At 38.7% G+C, this 17048-nt stretch overlaps 1 protein-coding gene across 4 annotated transcripts in view; it reads left to right on the top strand.

Annotated features, from left to right (window-relative positions):
* Positions 1-17048, top strand: part of FOCAD (focadhesin) — a 110942-nt gene that overhangs the window by 18278 nt on the left and 75616 nt on the right. For all 4 annotated transcript variants that reach the window (XR_011736651.1, XM_071802588.1, XM_065860805.2 and 1 more), the window contains exons 6-10: positions 10231-10332; positions 12283-12487; positions 14606-14812; positions 15259-15346; positions 16008-16210. Coding sequence is in view for 3 of the 4 variants with exons in the window: in XM_071802588.1 (XP_071658689.1) it covers positions 10231-10332; positions 12283-12487; positions 14606-14812; positions 15259-15346; positions 16008-16210 (805 nt within the window). In the remaining variant the exon portion in view is untranslated. The remainder of the gene's footprint in view (positions 1-10230; positions 10333-12282; positions 12488-14605; positions 14813-15258; positions 15347-16007; positions 16211-17048) is intronic.

Raw genomic sequence — 17048 nt, 5'->3', positions numbered from 1 at the left:
ACTTGTCCAAATACAGTAGCTGGATGATTGCTAATAGTCCTTTTAATAAGTCTTTTATTTTAAGAATGTGGACCACTTCCCTCTCACTTGTTTTTTCTGCCTTATTGCTGTTGTCAAAATAAGGTTCCTGAATGCTTTTGCTGTTGAAGTGGTTGCTATGTAAAAGTAAATGTTTTAAAGATGCATCCAGAGCTACTCATCTAAAGCTGCTTGTCATGCTATAGCAGCCTTCTGAAGAGGGAGGGCATCGTGATTACTGCATCCAGCTCTTGAGGAGCTGTGAGTCAGTGCTGACATGAACAGCCCCTATTGTACCTTTTCTGGAGAGGTCCCAGCTTGGGACCTTCTCAGGTTTCTTTTTATGCAGTTAAGAGATATCATTGTAGCAAGCTGTAGCTATAATGCTTTAAGGATATAAAGGCACTATTTGGTAGAAAGGAATCATGTCTTAAGCAAAATGAAATAGTGAAGAAAAGTGAAACACACTTTGGAGTGCTGGATGCGCTTGCATTCCTGAAGTCCTGTGTGCCTTTATTTTTCTAGCTGTATCAGTTCTTTATACAAAGTCCACATTCTTATAGAACAGGTTTAATTGAAAAGGCAGGCAGTGAAGGGTTGTAAGATGGAACTCACATAGAATCACAGAATGTTAGGGATTGGAAGGGACCTCGAAAGCTCATCCAGTCCAATCCCCCTGCCAGAGCAGGAACACCCAGATGAGGTTACACAGGAAGGTGTCCAGGCAGGTTTTGAATGTCTCCAGAGTAGGAGACTCCACAAGCTCTCTGGGCAGCCTGTTCCAGTGCTCTGTTATCCTCACTGAGAAGAAGTTTCTTCTCAAATTTAAGTGGAACCTTTTGTGTTCCAGTTTGTACCCATTACCCCTTGTCCTATCATTGGTTGTCACTGAGAAGAGCCTGGCTCTATCCTCGTGACACTCACCCTTTACATATTTATAAACATTAATGAGGTCACCCCTCAGTCTCCTCTTCTCCAAGCTAAAGAGCCCCAGCTCCCTCAGCCTTTCCTCATAAGGGAGGTGCTCCACTCCCTGAATCATCTTTGTTGCCCTACGCTGGACTCTCTCCAGCAGTTCCCTGTCCTTCTGGAACCAAGGGGCCCAGAACTGGACACAATATTACAGATGTGGTCTCACCAGGGCAGAGTAGAGGGGAAGGAGAACCTCTCTCGACCTACTGACCACCCCCCTTGTAATACACCCGAGGATGCCATTGGCCTTCCTGGCCACAAGGGCACAGTGGTGGCTCATGGTCATCCTGCTGTCCACCAGGACCCCCGGGTCCCTTTCCCCTGCACTGCTCTCTAATAGGTCATTCTACAACTTGTACTGGAACCTGGGGTTGTTTCTGTCCAGATGCAAGAGTCTGCACTTTCCCTTGTTATATTTCATTAAATTTTTCCTTGCCCAACTCTCCAGCCTGTCCAGGTCCCGCTGGATGGCAGCACAGCCTTCTGGGGTGCCAGCCACTCCTCCCAGCTTGGTGTCATCAGCAAACTTGCTGACAGTACACTCAATTCCCTTGTCCAAATCATTGATGAATACATTGAATAATACAGGCCCCAGTACTGACCCATGAGGCACTGCACTAGATACAGGCCTCCAACTAGACTCCGCCCCATTGACCACAACTTTCTGTCTTCTTCCCTTCAGCCAGTTCGCACTCCACCTCACTACCCGATCGTCCAGACCGCACTCCCTCAATTTAGCTATAAGGACACTGTGGGAGACTGTGTCAAATACCTTACTCAGGTCAAGGTAGACTACGTCCACCGGTCTGCCATCATCCATCCATCTTGTTAAGTCCTCATAAAAGTCAATGAGGTTGGTCAAGCATGACTTCCCTTTGGTGAAGCCATGTTGACTGCCCCTAATGACCCTCTTATCCTTGATATGCCTTGAGATGGCACCAAGGATAAGTCGTTCCATCAGTTTCCCAGGGATGGAGGTGAGGCTGACCCGTCTATAGTGACCCGGGTCCTCCTTCTTGCCCTTTTTGAAGACTGGAGTGACATTTGCTTTCCTCCAGTCCTCAGGCACCTCTCCTGTTTCCCAAGACTTGGCAGAGATTATGGAGAGCGGTCCAGCAATGACGTCAACCAGTTCCCTCAGCACCTGTGGGTGCATCCCATTTGGACCCATAGATTTATGGATGTCCAGATTGCCTAACTGCTCCCTAATCCAGTCCTCATCAACCAAGGCAGACTCCTCCATTGCCCTGCCTTCCTCTGGGGCCTCAGGGGTACGAGGCTCCTCAGGACAGCCTCCAGCAGAGTAGACAGAGACAAAGAAGGCATTCAGTAACTCTGCCTTCTCTGTATCTTCTGTCACCAGGGCACCCACCTCGCTCATCAGTGGGCCTACATTGCCTCTGGTGTTAGTTTTATCTGCCACGTATTTGAAAAAGCTCTTTCTGTTGTCCTTGACCCCTCTCACCAGGTTTAATTCTAAGGAGGCCTTAGCTTTCCTAGTTGCTTCCCTATACCCTCTGACAACAGCCTTATATTCTCCCCAAGTGGCCAGCCCCTCTTTCCGTGATCTGTAAACTCTCCTCTTCCACTTGAGCTTACCCAGCAGCTCCCTTTTTAACCACGCTACCTTCCTTGACTTCCTATGTGTCGGGATGCTCTGATCGTGTGCCCGGTAGAAACAGTCCCTGAACACTAACCAACTATCTTGGGCCCCTTTTTAAAGCTTTCTCTTCAGAAGTAAATAAAAGTATTTGAAGTCTGTGGTTGAAGACACTGAGTTAAAGCAACTTAATCCAAACTCTGTGTGAGAAAGGGTGTAGTAGGATGTGGCTGGAATAAAGAAGTAACCTCTCCCCAGTGGGGCGAGGAAAGATTATTACTTCCCCCCTCCATCCCCACCTACCAGAAAGAAAAGTTGCTGTTAACATACCAGGCAGGTGAAATTTGATCACTCAGAATGGTTTAAGGCACAATAATAGAGAACTGAAAATAAGCAGCAGACTTGTATTTAACCAATGTGGTTTTCATTTTTCCTTTTGCTTCCAGTTGACTTTCACAAAGAGAGACTTCAGGTTGTTTGACTTAGTTTTGAATATCTAGTAGGTCACAGTGCTGTGACTGAGATCTGACTTTTGGTTTCTAGGGTACAGAAAGGCTCACCTTTATTCAGTGACTTCTAACATAACAATTTTTTGTAGTTGCATTCTGTAAAGTGTCATTAAAACTTGATTTCTGAAAGAAATAATGTATATAATAACTCACCAAAAGTAACTTACTGTTAAAGTGTCGATATATTATGCTGTCAACTATGCAAAAGTATTCCATATGGAAATCATCAATGAAGAATCAAAAAGCACCAGTATGTTCTCAAGTAGTTTGCTATTGTCATCTGTCCTGGGACATTTTAAAGTCAGTATTGCAGGGTAATTAATAAAATTGGTTTAGACCAATGTTAACTCTGGACAGTAGAATTACTTTTATAATATGCTTCATGTGATTGTGTAATATTATGAGCAGTTCCTGAAAATAAATGGGAGAAAATAATGTCTTGCAGTTTGAGGATTTTGTCTGTTCATGTTGTATTTGGTTTTTCTGGGGTGGAGTTAGCTTTCCCATAGGAGCCATCGTTGTGCTGTGCTTTGTATTGGCAGCTAGAACTGTGTCGAAGACATGACACACCAGTGTTTTGGGTATTACTGAGCAGGGCTGTCTCTTCATCCCATTCCCATCCCTTCAAAGGCCAGTAAGGTGGGGGTGGGCAAGGCATTGGGAGGGGACATAGCCAGGACATCTGATCCAAGCTGACCAAAGGGATATTTCATACCATATGATGTGCTCAGCACTAAAACCTGAGAGAAAGGAGTTGTGGGGAGGGCATTCATTATTAAGGCATTTTTCTCCCAAAGTGACCGCTACTGATACTGGACACTGCCTGATGATGGAAAGTAGAGAATAAATCTTTCTGTTTTCTGTGGCTTTCACGTACAGTCCTTGCATTTCTTTATTAAAATGCCTTTATGTTGACCCACAAGTTTTCCGTCTCATTTTCTCCCTGTCCTGCTGAGGAGGAGCAGGAGAGCAGCTTGGTGGGCACCTTGTTGCTAGCCAAGGTCATCCCACCAGATAGGTTTTCTGATTTCATCTGGGGAAGCCTCTGTAGCTTTAATGCTAGGGTTCTCCACTTTCTGTAAGCAAATTAAACTTGGAAAATAGAGAAGGGATTACCTCTGTTCTTGTAGAAAGTGGGAAATGTTCCTTTTAACCTAGTAGGTTGGTAGAAAACTGCCTCATAGATCACTGAATTTTGGGATCGCTAATTGATTCTGTAAGCTGTGTAAGTACCACTGGTTATGTTTGGTTTTTGTTTGTTTGTTTTTAGTAACTCATATTCCAGTGGTGGATAAATAACAAAACAAATGTGCTGTTTGTGTTTTTATTTTAAGGATGTGTGAAAAAAAAGTAATGTGAATTTTAAATTCACATATGGGATGATCTGCACTTTTTGTTACGAATTTAAGACCAGCTGTAGCAGACACGGAAATAGTCTGCGAGCTGGTCTCACTGTGAACTGAGGCTGAGCATTCCCAGTGGATTTATTATGTTTCGTCTGGCATAAAGTTGCCTGTTTCCTTTGTGTATTAATATAGCTGTCCAGTAATCTAAACTCAAGATTAATTGAATGGGAGGGCAAGAAAGAGGGGTTTTTCAGGAGTGCTTGTCAGTGTTCTCAGTACAGGTGGGTTATACATTTACAGAACTTTGCCTATACATTTTTGCTGAGAGCTATGAATCTTTTTTTTTTTTTTTAACGATCTGGTATTTTACATTCTACTTAATGATTCACCATGCATGGTTTTTATTGTCTTAAAATTCTGGAGAGCTGCCAACTTTCTGAAATCAAAATTCAAAGCAGGTAGAAAAATGCTTTAAAGATCATATTTGATTAAGTAAAGAGCTGTTCCATCTTTCTGAAAGGGACAGGGTCACAGCTGCATACACAGAAAAAGTATGTTGACTGCAGACATTGTTTCCTCATACAGAAAAAGCAATCTGTCACTGAATTTATGCGCTAAATCAGATTGGAGCTCTCTTGTGTTCAGAGCTGTAACAAAGAGATTGAGGTGACCTAAAAGTTAAAATAATTTTTGTTTTACTGTTGCCCCTCACATAAAATTTCTCTTTGTTTCCCTAGACACGTGTTTACAGGTGGATAGCTGCTGTCTTGTTCTGCGTTTTGCTTTATCCTGAACCCACCGGCAATAATTTAGGGTAGCAGCACTGTGATGCCATTTAAAGAGATGTGTTTTACAGTTGTATGTTAGCAGTTCTTAAGTTAGTGTTGATGATAAATTGCATCTACACACCTCACGTTTCCTGCTGCTAAGAGCATTATCAAATGAACATTTTCAGGTTTCAGATTTTGGTGTTTCATTATTAATCACTGTACGCTGTGGAGCTTAGCTGATTTCTTTCATCATTGAATTTAGTACAGTTACATTAGTTTCAGAACACGCAACCTGTCATAAAGGGCTTGCCTTTTTTCTGGATAATATGCCATTTTAATTTTGATGTGTCACATATGCTGACTTCATGAAGGTTCCAATGACTTCAGTGTCATAGCAGCACGCGGATGACTGGAGAAATATCCTTCTCATTAGGAAAGGTAATTAGTTCTTAAAATATGACAAAGATATTGAAATAAGCAGCTCCTATAACTCTGTATGTCCGTGCAGGGCTATGCACTTTCAAGACCCTGACATGGTACATGAAGAGTATTTCTAGCTTCCTGCCTGATAAATAATCCTGTCTGATGTTGCTGGATTCCAGTGCTAGACAGGCAAGAATTTTTTTCCTCATGAATGCTGTCATCATGGAAACCTGCAATGAGGCAAAAATCTTAGCCTTTCTAGTCTTCATACACAATTGTAAAAGACTATTTAGTAAAATATTTATAGAATGAAGGAAGGTGAGCATATGAAGACCATATATGTAAGCTAACAAATTATAGATAAATGCATGTGGGAAGTGCCAGGCTTCTAGCCCCAAATATGAAGGGCAGAACCATAATATTTGCATATGTGTGACCATGGCGACTGTTTACTGAATGTATTTCAAGTAGTCCATCACATCAGCCAGCTTTCTGATCTGTATGTCTTAAATTTATGTATTTGCCTGAATAGAAACACATGTCTTTGGAAGAAGACATGTCTGTAGTTTGGTCTGTAGTTTGCTGAGTCCTCCCTCTTGCCCTTTTTTGTAGATTGGCTAGCTTCCAGTCAGCAAAGACCTCCCCAGACTATCAAAGCCTTTGATAGATAAAGAAGAAAGGTTACCAAGAATGCAGAGCCTGATACGTGGTGGAAGAACAATAGACAGTGAGCGTAAATTTTGAAACCAGGAGTTTCTGACTGGATATAAGGAAAAATGTTCCTCTGTAAGCAGTGGAGCACATTGCACAGAGAGCTGAGGTAAATTTTCTCTACACTGAATACAACACTGAAGTGAGATGGGACCTGCAGCCTTTGGAATTTTGCCAGTTGTAAGCCGCAAAAGACTTCAGTAATGAGACTGAAATTTACTGCGATTGGTGCCCCTTTCCTCCTGCCCCCATACCCATTAGACTACGATACTTATCCTACTTTCCAAAGTAATTTTTTGGCAAGTCCCAATAGAATCTCATCTAATGTTCTTTATGTTAAAATATGGATCAGTAGGCATGCAAAGCTCTTATGCTTTCATGCTGCTGAGTGGTTTGGAAGCAGAGTTTGTTATATTTTCTCCTCTTTGTTCATGTGATTTCTCTAAATGCTAAAACAGTGTTAGCTTGAAAGCTATTCAGTTAATCCAGGCAGAAAGCTAAATATCTGCTCCTGAAGAGATTGTCCAGATACTTTATTTTTAATTCTTCTTCCTGGGTGTGTATATGGTCTTATAATCTTAGCACAACATCACCTTCAAATTTAACTGGCTTTTTTCTAACAGAGTAACCAGAAAGCTTCTAATTATTCTTTTATAAAGATTTAAATACAATATGTTAAATTTCCTCTCTTTTAAACTTCATTAAAGATGTGCCAGACATACGATATCAGAGCCCATTGATAAATTTCCTTTTGTCTTTAGATACAAGAGCCTTCTAATTACTTTCAGTTCTGTTAGCCCTTATGAGTGGTGATTTTCCTTGATTTTATTGCTCAGACAGTATTTGTAGTTTTTCAGCTTTATTATTGATTTTTGTAATTACTTCCACAATTTAGGTCACCTTACTAAGAATATTTACTTCCTCATATTTATGTATTATGACAATAAATTAGTGTTATTTGCTGTGTTCATGGCAAATAGCTTTTGAAGATGGATTTGTGGTCATAGTTGCGAGTCTTGGTAGTGTACAGGCTGTGTCTGTATATGGAGATGACTTAGCAGCAGTGTTCTTTATCTCACTTTATTGCATTCGTGTGGGTTTCTGCTGTTTTCTTAAAGGCACAGTTATCTTCTTGTCTACATAGAAATTACCAGAATCAGGTTTAACCTCTTGCTGACGAGGTATATTGTAAATACTGTCATAATTTAGATGTCCTGAGCAGTGCAGTCAAGTCTTTCACAGTAAATACAAGCTTTTGCTTGATACTTTAAGCATATTAACAGCACTTTTTGCTTTGTGAACATCCTTCTGTGGCAGGAAGTGTTTTGTCACCCAGAGCAAACTTCCTACATGCTCCCATCTTAAGATCCAATGTAATTCAAAGCTTTTGAAGAGAGGCAGTTGACCAAAATTTATTATTTTATAATAATATTTTCTCTTCGGGTATTTCAGAATTCTGAGTTTTGTAGCATATAGGGGTGCTGCAGTTATGTGCTGTTACCTGAGTTGTGCAGCTGCAAGATTCAGGGAGTCGTATAGTTGACTATTGTCTTCTATTGAAGTAGATATTCCCAGTTTCCTTGTGTGTTAGCTCTATTCTGACAAAATCGAGAAGAAAATGAGCCATTAGTTATGTACAATATTCTGTAACGCTCTTTCTTAACTTGGCAGGTCTTTCATTCAGCTAATGGTGATGTTAATTACTCTCTGATTATTCTCAAAACGAGTCAATTGCCCAGAATTCAAACAATGTTGACATTAAGAATGTAAAAATAACATAATAAGGGATATGTCTGCTAGATTTTTTTTTTTTTTTCAGAAATAGTATCCTAATAGGCATAACGTAACTCTTAAGTGTTCCTCTTTTTAGCGGGTAGGTGTTACCTCTTTAGATCACTCAAAGGAAGCCTTAATACACCATCATGTTATGCAATTCAAATTTGCTATGTAGTGGAAAAAATCAGATACACATTTTTAATGTTTTCATGGGATTCCTGCAGATCGCACCTGGAGCCGGGGTTGGTTTGGTGCTGCTGAAGGTGAAGGTTGTGTCGTAGCACCATGCTGTTGAATATGAGTGTGTCTCAATGAATGTTGTCTTCTGTAATAAAAAGACTGCCTCAGATCTGGGGCTTTCTATTAACAGGTTTTTAAAACAACAATAACAAACCAACCAAATACCATTATAAATCCTTTCTAAAAGGCTGTATCGCTCCCTGTAGTAAAATTAACAGTGTATCAAGAAAACTAACAGTTTCTTCACTGCAGTGTGCCATACCTGCTACCCTTCAGGTGACACAGGTCACATGCATGAAAGTCAATTGGCCTTTAAACACATGCAAGAAGCCTTAATGTTCTAATAGAGGCGTGGGGTGTGTGCTGTCATTCTCTATTCTCTCTCTCTTTTTTTTTTTTTTTAATTCTTTCTCTTTTATTTAAACGGCATGATAAGAGTCAGAAACTGAGACAGGTGCTCTTGAGATGTGCCACTCCAGTTGGTTGCTTTCATATCATCTAGTGTTGTACAGGTAAAATTGACTGAAAGTCTCTCTGGTGTGTAGCACAGATTTGTTGGACGTGAACAGGAAAGATGGTTACCCAAACTTAAGGTGGTGGTCTGCAGCACCTGCATTTCCTAAATGTATGCTGCCCTCCTCTGTGGCTGCCAGATGTGTGCAGTGTGTGTGCGTTTGTTGCCTTTCCATTTATTTGTGCAGCCCTGCTCTCCTCCATGTGTCTGGCAGATTCCTGGGAACTGGCAAGACTCTTCCAACTTATCTGTCTTGCTATTAGGAAAGTTGTTTCTGCTCCAAGCGCAGGGAAGTATCTGGTTGTCTGCTGTTAAGCTGTTGGTATCTGCTTGTAGTTGGCTGAAGCAGGAAACAAAATTGAAGGAAATATGGATGCTTAGCAGGCAGGTGTTCACAAGGAGGCCAGTCACAGCAAGGGCAGTGGGTAGACTTTAGCAGGAAGAGATGGAGGTGGTGATGAACCTGCCTTCACATCACCCGTTCTTTCCAGTTTCCCACCTCTCCAGGCTATTTAATGTTCAGATTCTTATATTCAGTCCTTTCATAAGCTGATTTACTCTAGTCAAATGACTTTTTCATTTTGCTTCTGACAGAACAAATTATATACCTCAGGCTGCCCTCCTGCCCAGGTTTCCTCCGCTACAAGGGCAGTCACTGTTTGATGCAAGCATCACACTTCTAGGTAGTGTAGATGGCCTTCAGCCCTTGACTCTGGAGGTAGGGAAGCTGTTGGTGATAGATTTATCTGAGAAGAACCAGTGACTACCAGGCCTCAGTGACATTTTCAGATGCAATCATTGTCAGAGGGCTGGCAGTAAACTGGATGTCTCTAGGCTGGTGGTATGACCAGCCTTCTCCTTTCCTCTTTCTTTCACTGAAAAAAAAAAAAAATTGGAGCACATTTAAATGAGTAAGTGATACAATGGTCACCTCAATTTTTGTCAGGTGCTGAAGATTTGTGCCTATGCTTGAAAGACTGGATTGGTGTGTGACATATAGTTCAGATTTTTCTGTGGCCATTTCTTGGAGCCTGCTGCTAGAGTCTAGTGCTGCTACCAATGACTCAAATCAGGCCACACATTTGAACAGTGATCCTTAGACATTTATTTTTAAAAAATAAATTAAAAAAATATTTTTCCGATAGAGACTTTTTTTAATCCTGTTTCCCAAAGTTCCTATAAAATGGCCTTTTTTGACAGTATAGCAGTCTTGGCAAAGCTGGTACAGGGAGCTGGTAATGCCAAAGGCTTAAACTGTCTATTTCTACAGCTGCTTTTATTTTGAACATAGTTATTTTGCACACTTGCTTTCTGCATTATAGATACAAATGTCTTTTTCTTTGTGTTTCAGGAACACTCCTCATCCGTTTGTCAATGTCCTTGAAAACAGACCTGATTGCTGGCCAGTTCTACTGCAGCAGATAACAGTATTTTTCCATGAGTGTCCAGAGAGGTAAATTAATAAATAATTTAAAAATATCAAATGTAGATAACTGAATCATATCAATGTAACTCTTTTCTTGAAGGCAGCTGCAATAAGCAGTGAGAATTCTGTCTTTTGAAAAGGATAATTATAGAACTTAAGGATACCATTTAAAGGTTAAAAATAGAATATTAATAAAATACTAGCATAATCCACCAAAAGTGGGTTTTATAGTTCTTTAAAACTCTTTTATGTTGAAATAATTTCTATGGATGTTGAAAAATTGGTGCAAGTTTGATAGCACCTTTGTATTTTTTTATTTTTTTAAATAAGCAATTTATATTATTTGTTTTGTCAAGATTTTGCTTGCTTGGGCAGAAAAGATGACTAGCATGCAGGCATAACTCATCTATACAAAATGACGACATGAAAAAAGGAAAGCAGAGACAGTTTTCTCTCACAGTAAAGGATGAGATCTTTAAAAAGGATGTATACATCTTGATTTTAAAAAAATGGAAAAAATAGTGGCACACCCTTATTATAAAGTCTCTTTAGCAATGAAAATATATCCAATCTACCAACAATTTCAACATTTCTTCATGCTTACCTCCAATAAATACTCAGGGTAAGATACCAAATGCTGTAGCAGCTGTAGAACTGAATGTTTTCAGTGATTTTGCACCTAAATGTGTGCTTTTCAGATAAAAAGTGCCTCTTCTGTGTTCTGGAAGACTCATACAAATCCAACAGAGTAATTGTATGGTGAAATTGACTTCTGTATCCTGCTGCTCTGAGTGAACAAATAAGTTTATTGATCTGTTAAATTACTAGTGGACCTAGACTAGCTGATCAACGTAAGACTTTGAAGCAGAAGTGTGTTTTATTCAATTTAGTTCATAGAGTATTTTTAAAATACTGTTTGCAGACTTTTTCTTCCACTGTGCTACTAAATCTGGGACTTGTGAAACATTCTGTCAGATGAATGGTCTAATGAACTGTGGATTTTTTGCCTGTGGCTTGTTTTGAATAAAAATAGGAGTTGTTCTTGCTCAAAAAGAAAATGTTGTGAACTTCCTTTGCTGCTTTTTATGTGAAGGTTTCTGTGGAATAAAGTTCTGGACAGAGAATATAGAATCGTAGAATCATTTAGTTTGGAGAAGACCATTAAGAACAGAGTCCAACCATTAACCTAACACTGCCAAGTCCAAACCAAACCATATCCCTAAGTGTGACATCAACAAGCGCCACATATGTCGATGTAGATCTATTACTGAGTTTTTTGTAAAGCTCTGTATCAGGGCTGAGTCTTGTTTAAAGCTGACTTCAAATTTTGATTCCCTGTATATTTGTTAATGCATTGATTATTAGCTTTATTTCGTTGTTTTAATAGAGTCAAGAACAGCTGGTATTCCTAACATGGTCAAGCTGAAATAATTGTTCTGAGATACTTTTTTTACTGGGAAAGCATCTTGGTTAAGTCAGATCCTGTTCCATGTTATTGTTTAAGACCATTGGCAAAAACTGGCAAGGAATAGATGCCTCCTCTTAATTGAAATTTCATTTTATGTGTTTTAAAAAGCTGGTTTTGATTAGTCTTGTCTGAATGCTACTTCAGAACAGCACACTAGTGTCTGATGGTATTCAGAGCTGATATTCAGCAAGGAAAGCCATTTTCTTGAATTGCTGAGAAAAAAAATATGAGTGTCATGATCTGCAAGTACATATTGAATGGTATTCATGCTTAAATATTGAGTCATTTCACGATTGCATTTCATTCTATAGTTGCTATATAAGGTCTCTTGACAAAGCTTTGTGCAAATTAGTCAAAGGTTTTTTGTGAGATTAGTAATGCCTTTAATAACAGCTTTCTGCTAATTGCATCCTGTAAATTATTGCAGGGAATGTCACATTGCTTGGGTTTTCCTTGTTGTTTCTTAAGTTTTCAGTAGAAAGCAGTATTGACCAACTTGTTTCTTGCAGGGCACAGAGTTCATGTGTTGGCATAATGGCCCCGTTCTTAAGATACCTGTATTGTGAACCATCTCAGCTGCGGGAATATGCTGAACTGCGAATGGGTCTACTTAAGGTCTTACTTCAGCCTCATGGTCCAAAGCACAAAGAAACACCTTCCGTGCTGGAATGCCAGATTCTTCAGCTCCTCTGTGATTTGATTACACACCTCCAGGTAGAGTTGTTATCTGGCCCCACCTTTTACAAATAAATGCTAACAAAGCAATGATAACATTATTATTGATGCCTTTCAAGTGTGCAAATATAGCATTCTCTTCTACTTCTTATAGAGCTGATTTGTTGGTAGTACAAAAATCTCAAAAAATGTCTTTTTCTGGTAGAAGGTGAAACTTTTTAGTTGTTCAAATCTGGTGCACCTGATACAGTGTTAATTGAAACACGTTTGCCATAATTATTTGCTGCTACTTGTCTCAGTAAACAGACAATAAACTTATAGAGATATTCATGAAAGAATGTTGGTAAATGATAAGAAATTTGTCAAAAACATGCAATTTTTAACTTAACATGATAATCTTAAAATGAAACAAACTGTATGAGAAGCATGATTTAAGTACTACTAGATTATTCCTTTTTCACTTTTTGTAACAGAAGGGGATTAGTCTATATAAAGACAAAACATAAGCCCTCTGGAATATCCTGAAGCTTTTTAAAGTATTTTTAACTCGCACGGTGGTACTTGGCTAGGAACTAAGAATTTAATCTTTCTGTCCCTTTTGGTTAGGGGTCTAGGGTGTTGGTTAAAGTTAATGGCTCTGCTTTGCCTCATGCTTTACTGTGACATTGATTAAGCTTTTTTGTGCCTATGTTATCTTTCCCTTCTTTAATATGAGAGCAAAATCTTCAGTTTCATATATATTCAGTTAAACACGAGGTGCTATGGTATTATTACCATAGAGAGACAGTTTTAGAAAATCAATAATTCAGAGCTGAATAGGTTTGATATGAGGATATTTGATAGCATCTTCCTCTTGAGGGATTTTACTAGTAAAGTCTACTTTTCACAATCTTTTTGGACAAATAGTAACTTGTATTATACACGTTTATCTTGGTTCAGGTCTATTCTTTGTGATGACAGGTACATGCTGACTTTTTCTAGTCACAGGGACATTTCTGATTTTGTTTTGATTCTACCTGAACATCAGTATAACGTTGTGTCCTTGAATGTATGACCAAGCGTCTGACTAGGTAACATTTGGCTGTAAACATGACAGTGAAGGAGACTTAAAAAATTTGTTACAAACCTTTCTTTTCTCTGTGCTTGTTGGCTCTTTTTTGTTTTTTTAACTAGAAAGCTGTTGCATTTTTTTAGATCTCGGATTAATGCTTGAATGTTTTTTACAATAGAAAGAGAAATACTTTGTTCAAGAAGCTGGTTGATGGGCTGTTTCATAACCCATCATTCCTCCTTCCTTCTCTGAATCTCAGGTTCTTCTTATACTTCTTTTAAGCCTAGCCTTATTTAACTCTCTGTATCGTATAAATGCTGAAATGCTTCCTAGTCATTTTGTCTGACAATATCAACCAAGCTGTCAAAAGGTACAGCTCATCACCTGCAGATTTTTCTGCTGAAAAATTCCATGGACATGACGCTTCTGATTAAAGCAGATTATTAATAGAGACTAAAAGTTAGGATGTTATCGTTAACGCTGACTTCCAGACTTTGGATTGGAATAGCAGGGTTTGTCTGGAACTAAGATTTTCAAGAGCACAAATGCTCTTGTGTAACACGTTAGGATTTTGAGGCAACCTGCATCTTGAAATGTCTTGACATGGCTTCCAGGTATGAAGATACTGCTTTTGGCTATTGCACTTCAGATTTTTATTTTGGTAGTAGATAGATTGCATGGTGCTTTAGAAGCAGATAACACCACTGTCTGTCTTTTGAGATGTTTTAATTACAAGACTATTTACCTGCTATGTGAAAGCGCCACACAATTTGTTTATGTTGCTGAGAGAACCCTGAGAGCTGAATTAATTTGCCATTGTTTTTGAGGAAAAAGGGATTTTTTTCATCAGCTGCAAGAAATATTTTTATTCTTTCACATGTTTCTAATTTTATTTCAAAACATTAACTAACGGTTCATCTGTTGTTTTTTCAGGGAAGTTGGATAAGAGATTCCTGGGTTTAGTTTATAAACGTGTTTCTTTAAAGTCTTAGTAATGTTTGCATTGCAGAGCTAATAGAACTAATTCTGAACTTGAGGAATTCAGCATAGAAAAGGAAGGGGAACTAAACCAGAATGTGTTTTGTTTTTTAACTACCTCTCGACAGCTTAAAGACTTACTGCAAGTTACAGAAGCATTGTTTTTTCTGCAAGAGCTATTCCTCAGGCTACTCCATCATCCAGTGTTTTGGAAAGTTCAATTATCACAGTTTTGCCTGCAACTGTTATGCTTCTGTGAAGTGTGTTTAAATCTAACAGGCGAATGCTCATCTTTGATCTCTTTAATAGAGGACAACTTTGAGCTCTTAAAGGAGGTAAGAGTTCATGGGGAAAAAATAAAATAGTTGTATTAAATTTAAAGAATATCATGTTTAAGGTATTATTTAGAAACACTCTTGCATGGCATTCATCTGCAAGTGACCAGTGTTGTTTCAAAAACTTCTACTTTGCTTTTTCTTGGTTGAATACCTTCAAAAGGCAAAACTTAACTGAATCTGTATATGTCAGTTAACCGTTCAGTATGGGAATTGGTTTAAACTGAGCCAAAGTGGTTTGAATGAATTAGAATGTTGTAGCTACTCAGTTCAAATACTAGTTTTATGCTATTCTTATTCTTCATTGCATGCGCTGTGTCACTGTATGTGCATTCACTGCAGTTCATGGAGAAACTCCTTACAGAGTTTCGTTTGTTGCCCATTTGTACTGTTTAATGCCACTGAAAAACAAAGAAGACTTGAACCTCTTTCTTTTTTCCTTATAGGAATTTCCAGTGGAACAGTGTATAATTGGGCTAGCACTTCTACTGCTGCAGACACCAGAAAGTCAGCAGAAGTCTGTCTTGAGTCTAGGTAAAGCTGTTGTTATGAAAGAGGAATCAGCACACTTAAGATGGTGTCTTTGTTTCTTCATATTTATGAAAATAAGCACTGCATTCCTCTGAAGTCAGATTGGGTGATGAAATTTCTTCTGAATTTAAAAACTACCATTTGATCTAATAAATTTTCCTGCTGCACTGACTTTCTCCATGTATGTTACTGTATTCTAAGCTCCCTCCTTATCTTGGAGCTTACCTGTTTCATTTTTGAGTCAACAACAGGATATTCTCAGCTGAGATTTGTGCATCCTGAATGATTTCCTTTGACAGATCTGAAGATAGCAGGCCTGATGGTCATGGCAATGTCTGGCTGAGCTTTTGACTTAGTGGTTGCAGTTAGTGGAGTTATTCCAGTAAAAGAGAAGGACTGTGCTACGTTCTATTATTTTATTTCTTGCTGCCATGAGGTACTTTGCTGCAAAAAACAGAAATGTATGGGTCTCTAAATAAAATGGGAGTTTTACCAAAAAATCTTTTGTGCTTTAGCTCTTCTATACATGTACCATAATTCTGGACATCATTACTTTGCTTGACCAGAGTGTTTCCTAGAAATGTGTCATGCCTAAAAGTACAAATTATGTTAGTTCTTCTTACCCTATGTGATCTTTGGTTTTTTCCCGTCTTGTCTTAAATAGCCTACAAGCTGCTTTCCTGTTCGAAAACCCAGAACATACCAACCACAGCCCTTACTTTGTTGATGCCTGTGCTGCAGATCTTGTCTTCTACAACAGTTGGAGACTGTCTATCAGAGGATGACTCTGGAACTACCAGGCACCAGCTGGCTGTAAATATTTTGGAAATACTGCAGGAAGAAGGTGTGAAGGATAAAAAGGAACTGGTAAAGTTATAAGGTTTTCTCCTCCTTTTGGGGCAGGTAGGCGATGCACTTAACAGTTTTGCTGCATTATGCCTGGATGCTTGAGAAGGACTTCATATGTGTGACCCCTACTGGGGTCTGGATTCCATTTTTAATGTTCATTTGGAGACCTCTTTTCAAATACTTTCTTAATATGATTTTTATAAAATCTTCTTCGTCTAATTACTGCCTGCCAACTACTGTCTTGATAATGGAAAGACGTTTCTGAAAATATTGCGTTTTCTAAAGGAAGAATTAATAGAGAAGAGACAGCTGGTCTTGGATTAAGCTTTGTTTTCACGAAACACTGAACTTCTGCAATTAATGTGCAGGAGCTTTAAAATATATATTCTTACATGCATAAAAACCTGAGTTAGGAGGATTCTGCATTTATATTTTAATACTTTCCTGCTTCTAAATGTTATCTTCCGTGACTGCATCTATAGAGTATTTTGTTACGAGAAGTGAAACAGTTGAACAAAAACGTAAAGTCAGATTAACTTTAACTGTGGCGTTTTATTAAGTACTATAAAAAATTAAGAGGATTTCATTAAACTAATTTAGATGATACTTAAACTTTTTTGATGCACCTGTCATTGTCAGGAATGGAAGCTTTAATGTATTCCAGTTTTATTGTGTCCATTTTAGTGAGGAAGTAGCGCTGCAGTTACCAGCAGGAACAGGAATGGTGGATGCCAAATCAAGGGGGAACTCCTGAATAGGGAGTTAGCAACCCATTCAAACATTGTTGTTGCAATCCTTCTGTATAAAGGACTGTAAAGAAGTGTATTGCAATTTATTCTTTACATTTATTGCATTG

The sequence above is a fragment of the Patagioenas fasciata genome, chromosome Z (genome assembly GCF_037038585.1).
Source record: "Patagioenas fasciata isolate bPatFas1 chromosome Z, bPatFas1.hap1, whole genome shotgun sequence".
NCBI lineage: Eukaryota > Metazoa > Chordata > Aves > Columbiformes > Columbidae > Patagioenas > Patagioenas fasciata.
The sequence above is the reverse complement of the archived record's forward strand: the minus strand, read 5'-3'. Positions and strand labels throughout refer to the sequence as shown.